The following is a 19562-nucleotide window of genomic DNA, read 5'->3' as shown; positions in this document are numbered from 1 at the left end:
GAACAAGTGATACGACAGTTCCCCTGGTCCAGTATTTCCCATGTAGATACAACAGTAAGCTTTACATCGTACATCTAAAGTACATCCAAATAGTAGAACATTCTTTCACAGCTTCGCCTTCTCAACCTTCAACTTTCCCAAATTGCTGATCACCTCCTCAGCCTCTCGCTCGATGCGCTTCACTAATTCCTCGCACGTCGGACAGTCCTTGATCAACCCGACGCTGATGCCCGCGCTCCAGATGCCATAATCCGTGTCGCCAACCTCGTACACCTTCCGGCCCCGCGCACCTGCGACGAGGTCCCGCAGCTCCTCGAACTTGGCCCCGCCCGGGCGGTGCTCGAGCGCGACGACCTGCGTCGAGACCGCGTTCTTGTACACCCGAGCGGTGTTGCGCAGGGTGCGGAATATGTGCACCGTGTCTGTCTCGGAGGACGCGACGATCTTGTCCTTGACGTTCTGGTGGATCGGGCTGGTACGTGAGGTGGTGAGAGATGATGGTGAGGGGGGACGGGGTAGGTGTGGCGCACCTTTCTACTGTACACATGAAACGTGTGCCCATGTTCGCCCCCTTGCAAGGAGTCAGCACAGGGTCCGCTGGCAGAGAACGAGCGACGTACACAAGCTCCCAAAGCCATCACTGCTGCGAGTCCCCTTCCGTCGGCGATGCCTCCTGATGCAATGTACGGGACATTCAGCTCCTGTGCCGCCCGCGCAAGCTGAAAAAAGTCGCCGTGAGCGATGAGTGCGTCTGATAGATGTTTCGGCTCACCAGGACCAGGCCACCAATGTCTTCTTCTCCAGGATGTCCTGCGCCTACGACAAAGTGGAGTTAGCTTGAACAGGATTTGCTTGGAGCGGCGCGTGCGTACATTCGAAGCCATCTATACTCAGACAGTCTACCCCGAGTTTTGCTGCTGACTGCAAGAATGGTGAACCCCGCGCCATAGTCGCACCAAAGTCGCAGCGCACCTGAGCATGCCGGATGGTTGTGCACTTGTGAATCACGATACATCCGTGGTCTTTGAAATACCGGATCAAGGGACCCGCTGCCTCCTTCATTGAGCGCGTCTATCACTATCTGACGATGAACGAGCTCACGGTTATTCCCCGCAGTCTCGAATATCCTGACCCCTTCCTCGATCGCTGCTCGCGCATAACCTGCATAGTCTGGTGGGTTGATCGAGGGAAGAAGCGTGATGTTCACGCCGAACGGCTTCGATGTGCGCTTCCGAGTTTCGCGGATAGCTTCACGTAGGGCATCCGGATTGGGTTGAGTAAGGGCGGTGAGCATGCCTACGGAAAGATATCAGTACAATACAATGGAGGATGATGTTGTGAGGCAGACGTGCCGAGCCCTCCTGCGTTTGAGACTGCCGCCACAAGCTGTGGGACGCCGACCCTGGATTAATCACGCAGACTTGAGCGTGATGTCCACGATAGAGGGTATGTCCACGCACCATTGCATACCACCTTGCACCACAGGCCTACGAAGAGCTCTAGCAAGCAGCATATGTACGGGGTAACGTGCACGTACACTTGTATTCCCAGTAGCTCTGTGAGTGCGGTGACAAGCATTGCTTTACTTTGTAGAGTTGAGCTTAGAGGGCTGACAGAGATGGTGAGAGGTCCTCTAAGGGTCTAGTACTACGATGGATATGCGGTCGTAGGATGGGCAGGAGTCGGGCTCGAGAATGTACCGCACAAGTGTGATTTGGGCGACTCGGCTTTTGAGCCTCATCGTGGATGGCATCGAAGAATGTTGTCGTTGGCACGTGAATACTGCCCTAGGCCGATGTCCGTTGCCACGTGGCGAAACCCGGTCAGTACTATCTGTGCGAAACTGATGCAAAAGCAGAAGATATAGGTGTACTTGCTGCGACAGTCGAGCACATAGCTTGTAGAGCTCGCCGGTGCTGAGCGCTGAGCGACGCTTGAGCTTTAGGCTGGCGTTCTAATGCAAATGACAATGCCTCCCAGTTTAGGAAGTCAGAAGAGAAGCAACTGACCCGTATCGGATCAGAAGCATGCCACGCCCGGCCCATCAATCTCCATCCAATTCATGTTTTCTTGTCAAGATTCAGGTTTCACAACACGCACCAACATGGATACACTCGACGTCGAAGATGTGCTTGGCGACAGCATCGGCCTCTTCGGCGACGAGGAGCACAATGACGGGACCGTCTATTACGGGCCACTGACGCTCACTACGGCACCGAAGGTACGAACATAATAATATTGGGAGCGCTCGAATAACAACGCTTCATACGAAATTGCACAGGAAGGCAAGGTGAATGTGGCCTCTGTTCGTTGGAGGTATGCTTGCTGATAGGGCACAAAGGCCAACACGCTGTTGGCCGACCATCTCTTCTCGCCGTCGCTCTTGTTGGCAGAGCGCATCGAGCGTGGACTTATCCCGTTAGCCGGCCGCTCTGGTGTGTATCTATCCCTGGCATTGCGAATGCCACGAGTTACTCATGCATCTGTTAGTCGTGGAACTTGGCGCCGGATGCGCCTTGCCCTCACTGCTCTCTGCCACCCTTGACGCGCCTCCAGCGTTGGTGGTGGCCGCCGACTATCCGGACAGGGTCATCCTGGACAGCTTGATCAAAAATATTGACTCCAACCGTCCCCATTTCTCCAAGAAGTGTGACGTTCGCTGGATCAGTTACGAGTGGGGAAGCGACGTTGCACCGCTCCTGTAAGTCTGGCGGAACCGGCAAGCAAGGTCGCGCACTCACGCACACACAGAGAATTGGTGTCTGACGACAGAAAAGGCTACGACATTGTCCTCCTGTCGGATCTGCTGCACTTTGACGCGTCGCACGACGCTCTGCTGCTGTCACTCACCTCTTTGCTACACAAATCCAGCAGCGCCCGCACCTATGTCTCAGCCGGAAAATACACACCGGCAGCGGTATACGAGTATTTCTTGCGCGAAGGCGAGAAGCTGGGCTTGGCGTGGGAGGAGGGCGAGGACGACGGAGTCTGGCGGGCGACGCTGGATGTCCACGGCGGGGGGCTGGATCGCGAACAGCTCGGCATCCGCAAGGGCATGTGTCGCTGGTGGACCGGCCGTTGGTCAGAGGAAGGCCTGGCGGTTAGTGGCAGAGAAGATCATTTATCGAAAGTTAGGTTTGCGGATAAGACCTGGGCTGGTCGCTGATGGCGGGGAGCGCCCAGGTACTTGCCTGCTCGATTTGATGCCACTCCCGGAATCGTGGTGTGGATAGTGGGGAGCACATGCTCCTGGGAAGTGCGCCACGCTCGATACCCTGAAAGATGCCAGGATGGATGCACTCTCCGATTCTCTGGACCGTCCGATGCATATATAGGCTCTGGGCCTTACGTCAAGGTTCGCGGAGGCTGAATGCACGTTGCCTCCCGCCGCACTTACATAATCCTCGTCACTCCACCCCGCCGACTAACATACCTCCAGTCATGAAATAGATCGTGGAACACCGGTGTGCTGCGTCGACACACACTGTTCTCGTGGACACATTAGACTCACGTCACCAGCATGTGCCTTGATCAGCCACTCGCTTGTACAAATACAACACACTGGACCCTGGTTGGGTACCTCTCCAGCGCATTAACATATCACATCCTCAAGGTCATATCGCAGACGTAACCGCGGCTCCTGCATGACACAGGCGATGTGCAGTCCTCGGAGTGTATGGGTACGAGATGCAGCTAAACCTGTTTCGACATCCTTCCCCGCCCAATCGCACTTCCCAGGCAACATTCCAAGTTGCCGCTCTCTGCATCCGAGGTCATTGGGCCGCGTACGCCCATTCAGTTTACCTAAAGCTTCCGCCCAATATCCGGCAGGTCGAGCGAGTATACGATGCCACAGGGGCTCAGAGCCTCGATCACGCCACGCTGGAGTCTCGCACAACCGCCGCGCCGTCGGTGCGCCATGTTTGGTCGCCGAACAGAGCAGGCTTCGCGCCCGCATCCGCATCCCTATCTGCACGTCCTGCCCCGACATGTCTAGGATCTGCGGTCATGGACCGTTGGGTTGTATCCCGGCAGGTCACGCCCTTGTCCTGCTTTCATTCATCTGGTTCTAGTCCAAGTGGAGTGGAGCGAGTCGCTTCGTAAGTAGCGGTGTATGAGGGTTAAGAGGTTGGACCAGGCTGAGGTAGGCAACATGTCGCCAACCGACAACACTGTCAGTCTTCTTTTTCTTCTTTTAGGATAGTAGGATGCAGGGCCTAGGACGGTACGAGGACAGGGCTCGCAACGGAACAGGCCTGTCGGTCAAATATCACATTAATTGCGGGAAGAATATCGGCGCGCACGAGGCTACAAGAAGCATCGCCTCTGCTACAGGGCGGACGTCCTCCTGTGCCCACCTGTATCAGGAGGAGATCATTTGCCATTTGGTACGTCTCGAAACCTATACCCGCAATGCTGTGTTGTATCTCTGCGGCAGATTGGAGCGTTCTCACAGTAGATGGGAGATGCTTCAAATCCTGCTCGTCTTCCTCGATTGGCTTGAAGATTAGAGGTCTGTTTGGGGGCAGATTCATGCAGATCCTAGGACGACTTCGCGCTCCCCACGCGATTGAAGAACGACTCGCATGAATGGGACGGAGTCAAGAAAGCGGTGTCGCTGTCGAGAATTATGAGCTCTGCCGAGGGACGCTGCGATGTCTGAGGCCTTTACTGTGGCCCAGGGCGGCCGCAGTTGCGCACTGTTCCCGTCCTATTCTTTGACACACCACTGGTCCCCTTCAGAAAACATATCAGCCGATAGCCGCCAAAATAGTTAAAATTCAATTCCTTGTGGCGAGAGTTATCCTCAGCCTCCGTCCAAAAGGCTGGACTCTCCACTGCGGCACGGCCGCCGCATGTATCCCAGGGCTGAGAGTTATCACAAGGCCAGCTCGCGTAGGCCCGGGTGGAGCTGGGGCGCCATCGTACCGTAACTGCCCCGATGCGATCGTCCCCGCGACACGCCCAGCGACCACTCCGCGCCACGTGTGTCTCACGGATAGGTTCTGAAATACACCCATCATAATTAGTGCTCCGTACCCTGCCACGCACCTGGCTTCTAGCATGAAACATTCTTCTTTCGCCTAGCCTGGGCCCCACACGCGCCGGATACCACGACCGCAGCCTAGACACCTACGCCAGGCTCGCCGGTATCCGGCCAGCCCGGGCCCAGCCGTCTGCCGTGCGGAGTCCGAGTCACTGGACCGCTGAACTGTCGCGGTACAGCGCGTGCAGAGGCGCGCGCAGAACACTAGCGAAGGGAGAGTTTGCGGAGCGCTGTACAATGTTAACGCGCCTGAGGTGCGGCGCGAGTCCGGTGGCAAAACGGAGCGACGAATTGACTGGGCGATGCGCTGGGTGGCAGCAGTGCGTTGAAGAGAGGAGGGCCAGCGGCAGAAACGCGATATAGAAGAGGGTCCGTCGCGTCTTCGGAGGCTTGGGTTACGAATTCCACATCGAAAGTTGTCTTGGCGTCGTCGTCGGGATATTGATATGCTGCGGGAGGTTAAGACAACAGATCCCCGGGAGAAGGCGAGATCGTGATGCTGCTTGTATTTAGGCCTGAAACTTGTCATAGAGTGAACCAGTCCAGGATATGAACGACGGAGTCCGTTGCGTGCGCAATAATAGAGTGCGACACGTACGTCGCCTGTGGGAACGACTACCGTCGCTGTTAGTGCTACCATGTGCGTCTTCACTGGTTATCGACATCTTGGCAGCATAGCAGTTCGTCCCGTGGGCACACCGAAGTCTCGCTCTCTCTAGTCCTTGCGTCTCGAAATAATTCAGAACTTCGCGAACCCGCCGCTGACAAGATAGCTGATGAGAACCCACGAGAAGCCATTGGCAAAAACAAAGCACCGACAGAGCTTTGCAATGTATCTATAGTCCTAGACGACGGTCAGGGCGAAGGCGAATAGTGGTCATGCTCGGAGATTACAGAAACCACATGAGATCCCATCCAGGGCACCTGTTGCGCGTCGGAGATGCGGCACGAAATAATCAGGCTTCCTATGGGAACATGAACGGATCTCGAGCTGCGGATATGTTGCCAACAAATGTGCATGTGGAACGTCTCTATTAACGCTAAGCCTGCGTGATTCAGAGGAGCAGAGCGTAGGAAAGCGTAGTAGCATGTGAACAAGGCAGCAGATAACCATGATACATCTCCGCCTCCGAAGTCACGCCGTGGAGTCTTTCTCCCGGCGGAGGTAGCGCACACTCGAGTCCGTCGGACGCGCCGCCGCCACGGGCTCGCACGCGGAGGCGCATCACCTTCGCGGCGCGGCACCAAGCGGCTTCGCTTCCGCGGCATGAAGCGTGTCGCAACCCCAAAGACGACAGCGAACATACCGAAAGCGGATGCACGCAGCGGAGGCCCACCAGATCATCAAACGGACGCACGCGTGCCAATGCCGAGCGCCGCATTGATCACCGACGGCTCTACGCTGGGCCGCGCGGGGCTGCCACGTCGCGCGCGGTGTCCTGGGATGCTTGTTCGCGGGACGAGAGACAGCAGGATCACAGCGTAGAAATCAGTACGTTGGCAACATTTGCACGGCCATAGCTGTTGTGCCTTGCTCTTGATGCGATTTGCTAAAGCGTCCGAGATGAGGCCGTTCGTCAGATTGGGTTTGCGTTGCCGGCGGATGGCAGGGCTCGACTCAGAATGGGAACCGCTGAGACATAGTCGGAGGCGTGGGGAAATACAAGCAAATCAGCGGCTAGGCGCTTCCCACGTAAGATTCTGCCGTGGCAAAACAGACTCGAGGAACAAGGTGTCCCTGTCGGCGAGAGGTACGTCAGCTGCATGACCAGACAATCGAATGGCACAGCCTTTCTAGTAGGCATCTCATCATCGAATCCTGTTGGTGATGATTATTCGATGTGGCGTCGCTGGACCTTGCCGTTTACTCATCTAGAGAAGCGTCTCTCCCCAGAGACCGTCCATGTGGTAGAGTATCGGTAGCAAGAAGGCGTTGGTGACACGCAACAAGTGATGGTGGCCAGCCGGCTTCCAGTCCATTCCCCCCCGGGCTAGCGTCGCTCAAGCTTTCCCCCGGCGGGATTAATGTGAAGCCTGCCCGACGGCGGCGCACGCCAGCGTAAGCCAAACGTTGTCAATACTGCCAGGGTCGCCGTCGGAGACTGGTGGAAGACACGTAACATCCATGGTCCCCTCGGATGCGCCAGCGCAGACCGAGTTGCCGTCAGAGTGCCAGGCAGCTCAGATCGCAACGACACAGAGATGTCGCACACCCGAGTCACGCGATGGGACGCAATCGTCTTAGTCTGATGGCGAGATGCGATGCGAACTCTGCAGATTAGGTTTGCAATCTGGGCTCTGCTCGTCGCCGTGCTACGCTCACTTCGTAACGTGGCCTCCATAAATTAATTAAGACCGTTGACAGAGGTAGTCGCATCTAAGCGTGAACGTCCACGTCACAGATATCAATAAGTCCAGCGTCAGGGGCTTATTCTGCTGGGAATACTGTACTTATTTGTCTCCCGCGAAGGTCGCTGCGTGGACACGTAACTGAAATCGTACCACGCGCGCGTACAGTGATTATGGCCTCTTGGAAGCCATTAACGCTGTCAGTCTTACAATCTACACTCAATGGAAAATAACACGTGTCGAACGTACAGGTATCGAGGCCTGGGCTGTCCGCAGCCATCTGCTCGTCAGCCGGAGGTCGGTTCGTGACCCGAGTTAAGCAGGCCTGTCGGCTGTAAAGAGTACAGCCAGCCAGACTCGCTGTCCGTATGACCACACGGCTGGTTGTTATCGTGGCCCCGCCTGCAGCGCGTGTGGGGTACGATCTGCGGGGGAAGCGGCGGGCATAGCGTGTATTCACATGAACGGGGCTAAGATGAGAGGGGCGGTGCGTGAATGAATAGGGCAGCAGCGCCGGTTCTTAGGAGGATCTGCGCCTAAAGGCTAGCGGCTTGCCTATTCATTAACCTCTCCATGAGCGGATCTTAGAGGTGCTCATGCACGAAACCTTACCTGACCGATGTCCGTAAAACAGATACCGGTGGGCCGTAGTGGCGCACACTGTAGGTTAGGCAATGTTAGACCAACAGCGTGTGACCACGCAGCTGGAACCGAAGTCCGTCTATTCGTTGCGCAACTGAGTCGATGTAGCCTGGGTTCCCTGAAGCCCTAGATGGCACAGTCAGCCAACGGAAGGGATTCCGGCCCACAGCAGGGTCCGACAGCAAAGTCGTAAGATGGAAAGCTGTGATATCGGGTTGATAAGGTGATAGGCCTTGCACGCGCCGAGGAACAGCAGTACCCTCTAATTTTTTTCCCGAAGATCCCAGGTCTGAGCAACGATGCGACGCGCACACTCACCTACGAGCAAAGATCAAGCCATTGAATCAGTGCGGAGCAAAGCAGGAAGCATCTGCATCGTGCTGCAATGGAGCCCATGTTCTTTGACTCGGTGTCAAAGCTTGAGTCGCGGCCTGAAGTGGACCAATATGGCGGGAGACAAACGGAAGAGCGGGACCGAGCTGACGAGAGGATTGGATGGATAGAAGGTTTAGCGGACGAGGAGGACCCACCTCTTCTCCGGGGGAGAAAGTGCGTGCTCTGCCAGGAGCAGAGGACGACGGCAGGTTGCTTCTCGGCATGTCGGCTGAATAGCGACGCGGATAGGCAGCAGACACTGGCGTCGTTCGATGATGTACGTACGAGCAGGTCGATAACCGAGTCTGTGCATCACTGTTGGGCCGACGCACGTCTCAGAGACGTGTCGGGCACCCAGCATGGCGGGAGCACACAAAACGGTGGCCGCGATCACCGATGAGCGCTTATAGAGCGCGATTGAAAGTCGCTGAGTCGGACTTTGAATCACGGGCTGAACGCGTACGCACCCTCGCGCACATCGCTGTGGGCGACGGGCACGCCAGACGTTTGTTTACGTGTGCGCACAAGATAAGGCGAGATGAGCAAGACTGGAGCAGGCAGAACAACTGGAAGGCACGCAGAAAAGCTCAAGAGGGTGGTGGCATGTTTAGGCGTGTTTGGCCGGCATTTGCGGATCCCAACAGGAAGCCTTCCAAATCAAGATGGTAGGCCAGGGGCGCCTGCTCGAACGAGAGTTCAACGCGAGCAACTCGACAGTTGTTTGCTGGGAGTGTTCATATTATAAAGATCGTGGGCTGGACCTAGAAAAATGGACGGCCCTCCCCCCAAACTGCTCTCGGTTTGCCTATATCGTCCCCGATGACCCAATCCCTCTACCCGACCTGGGACTCCGTCGCCTATAACCCCCCCTTGAGCGACTATCTTCCCTACGACCACCACTATCCCTCCGCCCCCGACCATGCCGTCCTCGACTCTCGCCCATCCTCCTCTTCCTCAGCACACTCCTTCGCATCCCCGAGGCAGCCCCGCTTTGAGAACGCGTCCTGGGGCGCTGATGATGTCTATCAGTTCCCTGTCAATGCTGTCCTCGATTCTCCGCTGACGTCTTCCGAATCGGTCGTTGACCCCGACCCCGCCCCCGCATCCGTCAAGCAGGAAGACGAACAAGACGACTTTGTGTTTGAGATCCCCGCCGTCACCGATGCCGCCATGACCGCATACCCCGCCCTCTCGAGCATGACCGAAGTTCCGCTGCGCGCTACACAGGCTTCCAAGGAGATGCGGCGTATGATGGGCGTCTTCCGACTCGACCCCTTCACAATGCACAACGCCGTGCGCGATCCCACTGCGAACGTCAACTGGAACGGCGAGCCCATCGGCCCTCTCCGTGAGGTGCCCAGAATACTCGAATTCCAGCTCGAGATCGGTTACGATCGCGTCAAGTCGGAGCCGCCGGGTGCTCTCTACCTCGCCGCGGACGGATCCGAGCGGTCGGCGCGCAAGCGGCGCAGGGTGACACCCATGCCAACGTACGTGCCTGACCCTTCACCCACACCTGAGTTCGACTATACCCTCGCCGACTCTCCTTCGTCGTCCCCCATCGACGACCATGGCCATGCCTGGTCCAACTCTTCGGCTGACTCGCACTCGCTGAGCTACTCGCCCGACCTCACGAGGCATCAGTCCGCATTCGACACCGTCCTTACCCCGGCACAGGGTCTGGATGCCACAATAGGATTAGACTACGGCTCCAGGTATTCGTCGATATCGTCGGCCTCTCCGTCGTCTTCCCGTAAGTTTCAAAGCTTAATCAGATGGGTGGCTGTATGTATGACGATTATCAAACAGTCCGGATGCCGACGTCGATATCGTCCCTCTCGTCCATTACAAAGCCTCTACAATCGTCCCGGCCATCCGTGCAACACTCATCGCTATCATGCACGTCGACTCACTCTCCCCCTCTCTCTTATCTTGCCCCCTCGCCTCCAGCATCCTCGTCATCACCCTCTTTGATGTATCCATCATCATCATCATCATCATCATCCCCGGTAACGTCCTCTGCGATGTATGGTTCGTCGATATCATCGTCATACTCTTCGCCGGGCTATGTCGGCTCTCACGAAAGCCAAGCGCGACAGACTCTCGCGTACACCACCACGACGCCAGTCCGCCTACCACCCCCGGCGTCATCGCGCTACGTCATGCCCGCTCATGATCTCGGGGTGCTCGGCCACGACGTGGACCCTGTCAACGGCTCTGATGAGGGTTCTAACAATATGTGGGCTAGGAAAGCTGTCTCGCTTGGGATGTACTATGGAAGCGACAAGGTATGTCAATGTCTTCCGAGTCCCATGTTCCGGACCGGACATTAATGAATTACAATATAGGATGGCGCAGGGCCCCAGTCGCATTCAACGCATGCTGGGCAGGGCCTGCTATTGGCTCAGCCACACAGCGTTAGCACCCTCGCCTCGCGGAGGCTGGCATCTGCGAGTGCGGGCGTTGGTGCATATGGCGGCATCATGAGATCTGGGCGCGTAGCATGGACATGAGATGCTGTACTTGTCCGACCAAGTAGGCCAGACACGTCACAAACCTGACACAAGCCCCATATTATAGCGGCCGCTTTGTGCGCATCACGAAAGCGGCTGCTTTAGAATGGGTGTCACAGGTGACAGGGTCCCCTGGCCTACTTGGCCGGACAAGTATAGTGTAATCCCTTGCATCGGAGCCCTCGCCTGTGGTTCGAGCGTCGACCACTTTGCCCCGCAGCCCTGTCGTTGAAGTATACCATCATTATCGTTTCTTGCTTGACATTTAGCTTTCGAGACGCCATCCTTTTTACTGTCGTTGCTATTCTCTCTCAGCGCTCGATTCTTCCTTCGTTTATCTCGTGCTCACCATCATTGTTGGGTTTAAACATTGCATACGGTTCCTTTCTTGTGCATATAAGTCGACTCGTTACGGACAAAATTGCTCTCACGATGTATTTATTACATTATACCACTGGCTGCCACGTGTATGACTATGTACTATCTATCATAGATTGTATTTGTATTTTCTGTCGTGTGTATCCACTAAGACGGAGTAGAAAAGACGTGCTTCGCCCCGATCGACACTAGCACTAGCACTTGAGCTTGAGCTTGATGCTGAGCGGCGATCTGCAGTGTCGCATTGGCAAGCACCTAGAACAGAGCAAGCATACCCTGGACCACTAAATGTTCCTGGCCCTGAGGGCTTTGGGTCAAGGCGACCGAGCAGCCCGAGTACGCAAGGCTAGAAGCCGGCATTATGCGCGGGCGCCCGTTGCAAGAGTCGGTGAGTGTGGCGAGCGGCGGGACGGACTCGGACAAGCAAGCCGGCAACTTGACAAGTCGGCGCTGCAAGGCTTGGCTGGGCGGGGGCACATGCCTCCCCACGGGACAAAACCGGCAACCACAGTGTCCCGAAGCACGCGCCTGGTGCCAATCGGCTCGGCCACGCGACCGCGCAAAACGCGCGCCGGGCACTACTTTGGTCTCCGCGGGGGCCCAGCGTGTGCCCGGGCGGGAGAGAGGGAGGGGGGGGCGCAGTGGGAGGGGGGGGGGGGAGAGGGCCTCGGCGACCCTCGGGCACTAAAACGCCAGCTCGCGTCGCGACGCGTAACGGTGCGAGCGCGCCAGCGCAGGGGGGTCGCTGGGGGCGGGGCGGACGTAATAAGGCGGCATGGGCCCCAGGTTTGATCGCACCACCCGCGATCGCGCGGGGCGAGGTTACCTAATCTAGCAGTATAAGCTGACGTGTGTCGTTGTTGGAAAAGAGAAAGAAGGCCGGCAGGCTGCGAGGCGCGCCTTTCCCGCGGGAGGGCAAGGTCGGACCCCCGCCCCCGCCCCCCCCTTCCCATCGCGCCACGGGCGGGGCCAGCCCGCCCGCCCGAAGGCGCAGCGGGCGCCACGCTCGTGCAAAGCACAGCAGCCCGACGTGCAGTGCCATCGGGAGGGCGTGTGGCGCGGGACAAGACGGTTTTGTCGGTGGGTGTCGTGGTCACACTGGGGGATGGCGTCGCGCGTCGCGCGGCTGCGTGCGGACATGCGAGCAGGGACATGATGGTATATTCGCCACGCGTGGCGATAACACTACATACATACGGGAAGCTGCGAACAGAACACGGGTGGTGGCAGCGATTAAATAATTGGGACCGAGGAAAGGCACTGTCGTGTCTCTGGGTGGAATCGGGGGTGTGTGGGCTCGTAGTACGTCAGGATGAGGCTTCAAGCTTCAGATAATAGGCGAGGCAGGTCGGGGGGCTTCATTAGAAAAACGTCGAAGGAACACGCGGTATATGGGCCCATTGAGTAGCGTCGCAGGCCAAGGCTGGGGGGCCTGCGATGCGGCGAGCAAACAACGCACGGACGGAGGCAGCGCAGGGCACCTTCCCCGCGACGTATTATTCTGCCCTGGTGAGGTCGACGACCTTGTCGTCCTGCGCACCACCCCCGCGCGCGTGTGGCTTGGCGACAGGAGGCTTCTTGCGGTGGTGCACCGACCGGCAGTACGGTATCGTGCAGTCTTCGCGCCCGCAGGTCTGTGCGCACGTACAGATAGGGTTGGTCAGGTCCCCGCGTGCACGGAAAGGGCAATTTGTAAATAGAGAGCACGGACCTTTTTGGGCGCGCGCAGCCGTGGGATATAGCCCTCATGCGTCGCTGGAGGCTCTTGGCCGTGCTGCTGCTGGGGCTCCTGCCTGTGCGCCCACCCGTCCGCTGCAGCGCCCTCCTGCTCGCGCGTGTCCGGTGCCCTGGCCGGCGCAGCCTCGCGCGCACGTTCACGCGCCTCTGTCTCGCGCTCGCGCACGTACGCATCGCGCCCGCCCAGGTCCAGCGGGACCGTCGTCAGCGGCGGGTTGTGCGGGTGCGCGTTCTGCGGGTTGCACTGGATGAGCGTGATCTTTGGCCGCGTCGCGCCCGGCGGCGGCGCGGGCGGCGGTGCCTGGGGCGCAGGCGCAGGCGCGAGGGCGGCGGCGGGGGCAGCGGCAGCGGCAGAGGCAGAGGCGGTGGTGGGCACAGGCTGCAGCGGCGGGGAGGTGCCGTGGCCGAGCGAGGGCGGGGAGGAGCGCTCTGCCGGGTGCCAGGAGAGCAGTGCGGGAGGGCTGCTGTCGCCGCCAGCGCGAGCGTGGACGCCCGTGTGGGCCGCAGGCTGGGCAGGCGACGCGTACGCCGGGGGGCGCTCCGCATTCGGCGGACGACGCGACACAGCAGCGGTAGCAGCAGCCGCCGCACTGGGGGGCGCCGCCGGTGACGCGGACCGCACGCTGGCAGGATCCGAATTGTAGAGACGCATGGCCGGGCCCGCATTGTCCTGCCTGGGGTGTGTGGGGCCCCGCGGCGTGCTGACGAGCGGCGGCAGAGGGTGGGGACGCGCCGGGAGATGCGTGCGGGGTGCGAGGTCATGGGGCTGGGGGGGCTGCGAATGATGTCTGTCGTGGCCTGGTGGTGGCGGAGGCGGTGGCTGCGGCGGCGTAGAGACTACGGAGAGGTCCGCGCGGCGAAGAGGTGCGCGCTGCGAGCCAGCGTTCGCACTGAGTTCCAGCCTCTCGGAGCGGTCGCCCGTGGGCTGCAGCTGACTCGGGCGGAAATCACGTCGGAGGTCCTCGGGAGTGCCCATGAGAAAATCGTGGATCTGTTTCCTGAAGATAACATCACAGGCGTCGGTTGGGGGGCGCGTGACGGGCGCCGGGAAGATAGCCATGAGATCGTGTCCGGTAAGGGTAGGCCACGGGCGAGAGGGCCTGTCTGAGCAGGAGGATCGGTCACCGAACGCGGAGGCGAGTAGCGTCGGGAGCGACTCACATGCTGGGACGTCGGCCGAGGGATGGTCGACGTCTACGTCGGCCAGATTGATGGTGAGGCCGTCGGCGACAAACGTGTGCACGTTTCCGTCCCGGACTGCTTTTGTACCGTGTGATGTGGACGGTGCAAGAATTTGAGATGGCAGGCGACTTACTGATGCCGTGCTCGGGCCTGAGGCCTCGGAGCTCGTTCTGCTCGTCGAGGACATAGGCGTGTCCGCCTGGCGAGCGGCGAAGGACGGGGTCGTGCGGGCTGGTGGGATGGTAGGGCCAGGAGAGGCTGCGGCTGAGGGGAGCAGGCACATCGACTGGAGGCTACCATTTAGCACGCCGAATGACGAGTACCGAATCAAGCGAGCTCTACCTTTCGAAGACATTGGGGGAGCTGTTATGATCGGGGTCGGGGGAAGATCGGGCCGACGGTGTTGTTGGGAACAAGGATAGCGTAGGCGGGGCGCTGTGTGTGTGGGGCAGAGAAAGCGAGAGCGGTTGGAGTGGACGAGGGATGGCTCGGGCGCAGACTATAAAGCAGTGGGTTGGGAGGAGGAGGACGAGGGCGAGTTTACGGACATTTTGAGGTTTGCCGTTGTTGGATGTTCTAGCAGCAGAGGAAGCGAGATCCGGCATGTCGCACAGGGCTCGGTAGAGGACGTTAGCGGGAAAGCGAGTGCCTTGTTGGGCGAGATGCATTGCAGGCCAGTGTTGCCTCGTTTGCAACAAGGTTTGGGGAACTGGAGATCCATATAGTGTCGCTGTTAGCGCAGCAGCGGAGTGATGGCCATGACAGCCCAGTGCAACTGTACCCGATCGTATGTGCATGTCATGTCCACCGACGGCCATGGCGTCGTCGCCGGTCGCGCCGCCGACGGCGAGCGCTGGGGCGCTGGGGCGCTAGCAGGGCGCGCGTCGGGAGAGGGGCGTGGACGCGACGGAGCAGAGCCTGGGCTGGCGTGGGGCGTTCGTGTGCGCGGCGCTGGCGACTGAACGCACCTGCAGGTGGCGCTAGGCTCAGATCGAGCGCCGTCGCGAGCTGTCCGATATGCCCACTGGCCTCGCGATCTCTCCCGCCCCGCAGCCCGTGCCCGGCCGCCGTGGCAGCCGTCGCGTCCGGATCCGCCAAGGGTCCTCCCGCCCTCGGCGTGCAATCTATGAAATCCACGACGGACACGGCTGCCTCTCCCTCCTCCATGTGTCAGCCAGCCGCGTGCTCTGCGTCATCGGCAAAAAACCCCGCGCCCCCGCCGCCCACGTGGCTCAAGGAATCCCCGGAGCGAGTCTTTCGCACTCCCACGTGGCCGCCACGCGGACGAGGCCTAATCCTGCGCACAGCTCCCGACCAAACACCAGGCCCTCCCTCCTCTGCTCCCTCCATCCCACTCCACGCCGACCGCCCCTCCCGCCCACCGCCCACATCGTCCGCGCCCTCTTCCTCGCCCTCTCGCTCCTCCCTGCCCTCCTCAAAACCGTCCCCATCACGCCCATCAGCGCTTCTGCTCGCACGGTCCGATAGCTTTCAGCCTCGTGGACCCCCATGGGACTGCACTCGCGCAGGCGCAGCGTCGACGTCGGCGGCCTCGCCCTCGCCCTCGGCGACGAAGGTCGCGGCCATGGCTGGGGCGGCTGGGAGGAAATCCAGGATGGCGAGACCAGGTACGTGCCGCGCTACATGTACCCCATCCAAAGATATCCACTTCCTTACTTTTTCGCCTCTTGGCCAGATATGCCGAAGTCTTGATAGACGTCCGTGCGCACACCGAGACAATAGTCAACTCGGAGCCGCCCTACACCACGTCAGCTGACCTTCTCCCTCCGTCTTCCATACCGCCCGTACTCAGCAGTCTTCTCAGCTCACCCATGATTAACGTCGACGACAAGACACGGCGCCGCCTAATCGAATCCCTGGACTCGTGGCATTTCGAACCACACAAGCTCCCAGAAGAGCACATCCTTGCCTGCACCTACATCCTCTTCGAGGCTCTCTTCCGCATACACGGCATGCAGGACGCTATCGACGTATCCTTGGGTGAGCCGTGAGAGTCTCTCCCCCATTCAATTCACTCATCGCCTCCAGACCAAATATCCACGTTTCTCCAGCACCTCCGTCAGCTCTACCGTCAAAGGAACACATACCACAACTTTCAACATGCCCTCGACGTCTTCCAGGCGACCTTCTTCTTCCTCTTCACCGCCGGCATTGTTCCGCCCGTCTCCATACTCTTGCGCGCGGACGCACGCCTGTGGCAACCAGACAAGCAGCGCGCAAAGAGAGAAAAGTCGTTCATCGGCTCTCTCACACACGAGGACATCTTTGCATTGTACATCGCAGCCGTGGGTCACGACGTGGGGCATCCTGGTCTTACAAACGCCTTTCTCGTACGTCGCGTCTAGTCTGCGCTCTCTCTCCCTTTTTGTCGATTGATGTCGGATCGACAGCGCAACGCGAAAACGCCGCTCGCAGAGCTCTTTGAGAACTCGACGCTCGAGCAGCTGCATTACAGCCTCATCATGCAGCTCATGCGACACCATGGACTTGGCACCCTCCTGGATCGCCCAAAGTCCGGCCCGCCGTTCAGGAAGCTTCTCGCGATGACCGTGCTTGCGACAGACATGAGCGTCCACGCCGAGTTCATGCAGTGCTTCAAAGAGATGGTGAACGCCGAGAATCCGATCGACCCGTTTCGGCAAAAGGTGCTCGTGTGCCAGGCGTTGATCAAGTGTGCGGATATCAGCAACCCCGTGAGTCACTTCTTGGCCTTTCACGAGGGATCGATCTGAAGCGTCAAGCAGAGTCGGCCACATACGGTGTCGCAGCACTGGGCAGCGGCTTTGGAGGCAGAGTGGACGAGTCAGTTCTTGCTTGAACAGCACCTGGATTTGCCGACCTCGGTGAAACCGTCCAAGGACGCGCTGAGCGAGGCAAAGGGCCAGGTGTTCTTCACCAGCCATTTCACGTACCCGCTGTTCGAGCTCACCGCTTCTGGAATCCCACGTGAGTATCTTGGTTCAGTAGCGGGTTTCGCCTATCATTGATAGCCGCCTCTTGTAGAAATGGCAGTCTTCGCACAGCAATGCAAGGAAAACCTGAAGCAGTGGGAAGATCGCTGCGCTTTGCTATCAGCTCCGGAGAAGCACAGTGGGGACTCACCACTGAACCGTGCTCTTGCCCATGGACACTCGCACTCGCCCGAGGACTTTCTCTCCGCTTTCCCACCAACACTTCCCAGAGATTTCCTGCGGGAACACGTGCACTCGGTTCCGTCATCATCTGACCATGATTCGGGACACGAGTACTTTGATGGATCGTCGGTCTCGCCGCCGGGTTCTCGACCGTCGACTTCTGGCAGTGGCTCTTCCGCCTACAGCCACTACCACACCTGTTCCTCCACGTCGCCATCACCTCCTCATTTTCGCGTCTCGTTTGATCCGTCCCTAGGCGAGCCACTACCGCCGCCGCCGCCTCCGCCTCACGCGACCACCACGCAGCTCCCACGTCTGGAAATCACCAAGTCGCCTGCGGCGAGCATTGCCTCCGCCACGTCCAATACGTCGTCGCTCTTCATCAACACGCACGACGCGACGAGCGCTATTCGTGCGGCCTACAAGGCAAGCGTGCGGAAGAAGAAGAGCTTCCACCGGACGTCGTGGAACCCGTCGCCGAGCGAGTACCAGGAGGTGATGCAAGGCAAGGTGCGCGGACCGTCGCCGAACTGGCCTTCGAGCCCCAGGACGGCGAGCCCTCGCGTCAATGGGCTGGGCGCGCCCCGTGAGAACATGGCGGCGTCCCCGAAGGCGCTCAGCCCGCTCTCGCCGGTCTCGTCCGGGAGCAACCACATGGGCCCGCTCAGTGCGCGGTCGGTCTCGACCGTGTCGTCTGCGTCGCCGGTCACGCCTGAGAGTGCGCTCCGTTCTGCGAACGGCCCCGGCAACACGCTCCTGAGCACGCTCGTGTCTGGTGTGTCCGCGCAATGCTGAGTGCCGTTGTTTCATTTTCGACCTCCTCTTCGTTCACCGGCCCCACGAGCGCCCCGTAATACTTGTTTCTTCGTCGTTTTCCTTGCGCACACACATCACTCATAAGCCTGGCCTCCTGCCCTGGCCTCATCTAACACACACATTCACATCCACACACACACACACATCTCATGGTCATTGTACGCCTGAATCGTGTAGCCATCTGTAGCCCTTTCCCTCTCTCTCTCTCTCTCACTCCTGCTGATCACTCTCACTCTCTCTGTCTCTGGCCTACTTCCTCTGTTGGCTCGCACGCGTCTCTAGCAGCTAGCGCCACCCCGCACTTTTCTTTTTTGGATTTGTTTTCGCGCGCTCTTTGCTCTCGCTCTCTGGGCCGTGTGCTCGGCCGTTGTTTGCCTCTGCTGTGCCCGTCGTTTGCCGCCGCCGCACCCTCCGCCAGAGATGGGCGCGGGCGGTGGTGGACGGCGGGTGGAGACGGGCGAGCGGGCGGGCAGGCGAGCCTATATATGTGTATACCCTCGTGTAGCAGTACTTGCAGTATCGTATCTGGTTCGGTTGCATTTTTTTTTTCCCCTGCTGTGAGCGTCGCGCGAGGGCGAAACGGGAAGCGTCCGAGACGCCACGATGGCTTCGGAGTTTGAATTTTCCTGACGCGCTTGATGGTGATGTTGTGCATCTTCGACACGGGCAGCAGTTTCAACTTGCGGATCGCCCACACTGACTGCCCTCGTTGCGGCGGCGGTAGCGTTTCCCCGGGGAGCTGCGGTGGCAGTGTTTCCCCGGTGTCGCAGCTGCTGTCGAGGCCACGGCCGTCGTCGGTCCGCGGATCCGCAGCGCAGCGCAGCTCACACTCCCGACCCAAAACATTTTCTCCCCTTTTCTTTTCCGTCTCGAGTGTATCTGCGCCTTGCTCTCGGGTACATCAAAACCACCAAAATGTTTCAGAAAAACTCTATTTACAGTCAGCGTTTCGTCCCACAAATAGCACGGCAGATCTGCTATACAGAGATCAGCAGCACTGGGGACGAGGCGCCGTCATGGAACCCGGCCTTTCCTATTCTGGCTGAACGGTAGTTGTTGATGCGCCTGAATTAGCGCGCAGGGTTCGCTTTCCTGCGGTTGTTTCTCTGCCAGGATCCTCGCAGCATCACAGCCTTGGTCGTCTCATGCTCCGCGCAACATTTCACAGACATCCACGAACATGTACCAGGCTCGTCCTCCGCCGCTCCTTGTCTAAGCTTTCGAGCACGATCCGCACCGAGCCTCCCGGGCAGCCGTTTGACATCCTGTTCTTCGGACGCGACGAGTTCTCCTGTATGCTACTGCAGCAGCTTTACGATGCGTGCGGTCAGTCTCTACGGCCACTGTCGTTGTCCTCTGCTCACGTAG

The 19562-nt window shown here is 59.1% G+C and overlaps 5 protein-coding genes across 5 annotated transcripts; 3 read left to right on the top strand and 2 right to left on the bottom strand.

The window, feature by feature from the left end:
- Positions 1-24: 24 nt before the first annotated feature.
- PHACADRAFT_251912 (uncharacterized protein) lies at positions 25-1669 on the bottom strand. The gene is made up of 10 exons (XM_007393246.1): positions 1538-1669; positions 1461-1487; positions 1353-1402; positions 1102-1296; positions 973-1049; positions 873-921; positions 773-816; positions 621-719; positions 531-571; positions 25-472 (listed from the first exon to the last, which is right to left on the bottom strand). Exons 1-10 carry the CDS (start codon positions 1576-1578, stop codon positions 106-108), a joined length of 990 nt encoding a protein of 329 aa, XP_007393308.1. The 5' UTR covers positions 1579-1669; the 3' UTR covers positions 25-105.
- A 435-nt stretch (positions 1670-2104) lies between these two features.
- PHACADRAFT_206824 (uncharacterized protein) lies at positions 2105-3664 on the top strand (the record flags this gene model as incomplete). Its single annotated transcript, XM_007393245.1, has 5 exons — positions 2105-2221; positions 2282-2290; positions 2342-2435; positions 2491-2701; positions 2752-3664. 5 exons carry the CDS (start codon positions 2105-2107, stop codon positions 3164-3166), a joined length of 846 nt encoding a protein of 281 aa, XP_007393307.1. The 3' UTR covers positions 3167-3664.
- A 5439-nt stretch (positions 3665-9103) lies between these two features.
- PHACADRAFT_171191 (uncharacterized protein) lies at positions 9104-11386 on the top strand. The gene is made up of 3 exons (XM_007393244.1): positions 9104-10166; positions 10505-10701; positions 10762-11386. The coding sequence occupies exons 1-3, from the start codon at positions 9233-9235 to the stop codon at positions 10924-10926; spliced, it is 1296 nt and encodes a 431-aa protein (XP_007393306.1). The 5' UTR covers positions 9104-9232; the 3' UTR covers positions 10927-11386.
- Positions 11387-12659: 1273 nt separating this feature from the next.
- On the bottom strand, positions 12660-14578 carry PHACADRAFT_182373 (uncharacterized protein; the record flags this gene model as incomplete). The annotated part of the gene is made up of 2 exons (XM_007393243.1): positions 12660-12937; positions 13016-14578. Coding segments are annotated over 2 exons (1839 nt in total), but the record flags the coding sequence as incomplete, so codon positions are not given.
- A 1108-nt stretch (positions 14579-15686) lies between these two features.
- Positions 15687-18490, top strand: PHACADRAFT_251905 (uncharacterized protein). Its single transcript, XM_007393242.1, has 7 exons — positions 15687-15851; positions 15920-15991; positions 16049-16224; positions 16273-16574; positions 16635-16937; positions 16989-17190; positions 17248-18490. Exons 1-7 carry the CDS (start codon positions 15733-15735, stop codon positions 18171-18173), a joined length of 2100 nt encoding a protein of 699 aa, XP_007393304.1. The 5' UTR covers positions 15687-15732; the 3' UTR covers positions 18174-18490.
- The last annotated feature ends 1072 nt before the right edge of the window (positions 18491-19562 follow it).

This window comes from Phanerochaete carnosa (genome assembly GCF_000300595.1).
Source record: "Phanerochaete carnosa HHB-10118-sp unplaced genomic scaffold PHACAscaffold_3, whole genome shotgun sequence".
In the NCBI taxonomy this organism is placed as follows: Eukaryota; Fungi; Basidiomycota; class Agaricomycetes; order Polyporales; family Phanerochaetaceae; genus Phanerochaete; species Phanerochaete carnosa.
This window is presented reverse-complemented; position numbering and strand designations above follow the sequence as displayed.

Bases quoted from the DNA above. Each gene is read 5' to 3' on its own strand.
- PHACADRAFT_251912 (XM_007393246.1), bottom strand. From the start codon at position 1,578: ATGCTTGTCACCGCACTCACAGAGCTACTGGGAATACAAGT. The intron at 817-872 runs GTACGCACGCGC...ACTTTGTCGTAG, and splicing joins GAGTATAGATGGCTTCGAAT to GCGCAGGACATCCTGGAGAA. The intron at 720-772 runs GTGAGCCGAAAC...GACTTTTTTCAG, and splicing joins ACATTGGTGGCCTGGTCCTG to CTTGCGCGGGCGGCACAGGA.
- PHACADRAFT_171191 (XM_007393244.1), top strand. From the start codon at position 9,233: ATGACCCAATCCCTCTACCCGACCTGGGACTCCGTCGCCTATAACCCC. The intron at 10,167-10,504 runs GTAAGTTTCAAA...ACGAAAGCCAAG, and splicing joins GGCCTCTCCGTCGTCTTCCC to CGCGACAGACTCTCGCGTAC. The intron at 10,702-10,761 runs GTATGTCAATGT...ATTACAATATAG, and splicing joins TGTACTATGGAAGCGACAAG to GATGGCGCAGGGCCCCAGTC.
- PHACADRAFT_251905 (XM_007393242.1), top strand. From the start codon at position 15,733: ATGGGACTGCACTCGCGCAGGCGCAGCGTCGACGTCGGCGGCCTCGCC. The intron at 16,938-16,988 runs GTGAGTCACTTC...AGCGTCAAGCAG, and splicing joins GTGCGGATATCAGCAACCCC to AGTCGGCCACATACGGTGTC. The intron at 17,191-17,247 runs GTGAGTATCTTG...CGCCTCTTGTAG, and splicing joins CACCGCTTCTGGAATCCCAC to AAATGGCAGTCTTCGCACAG.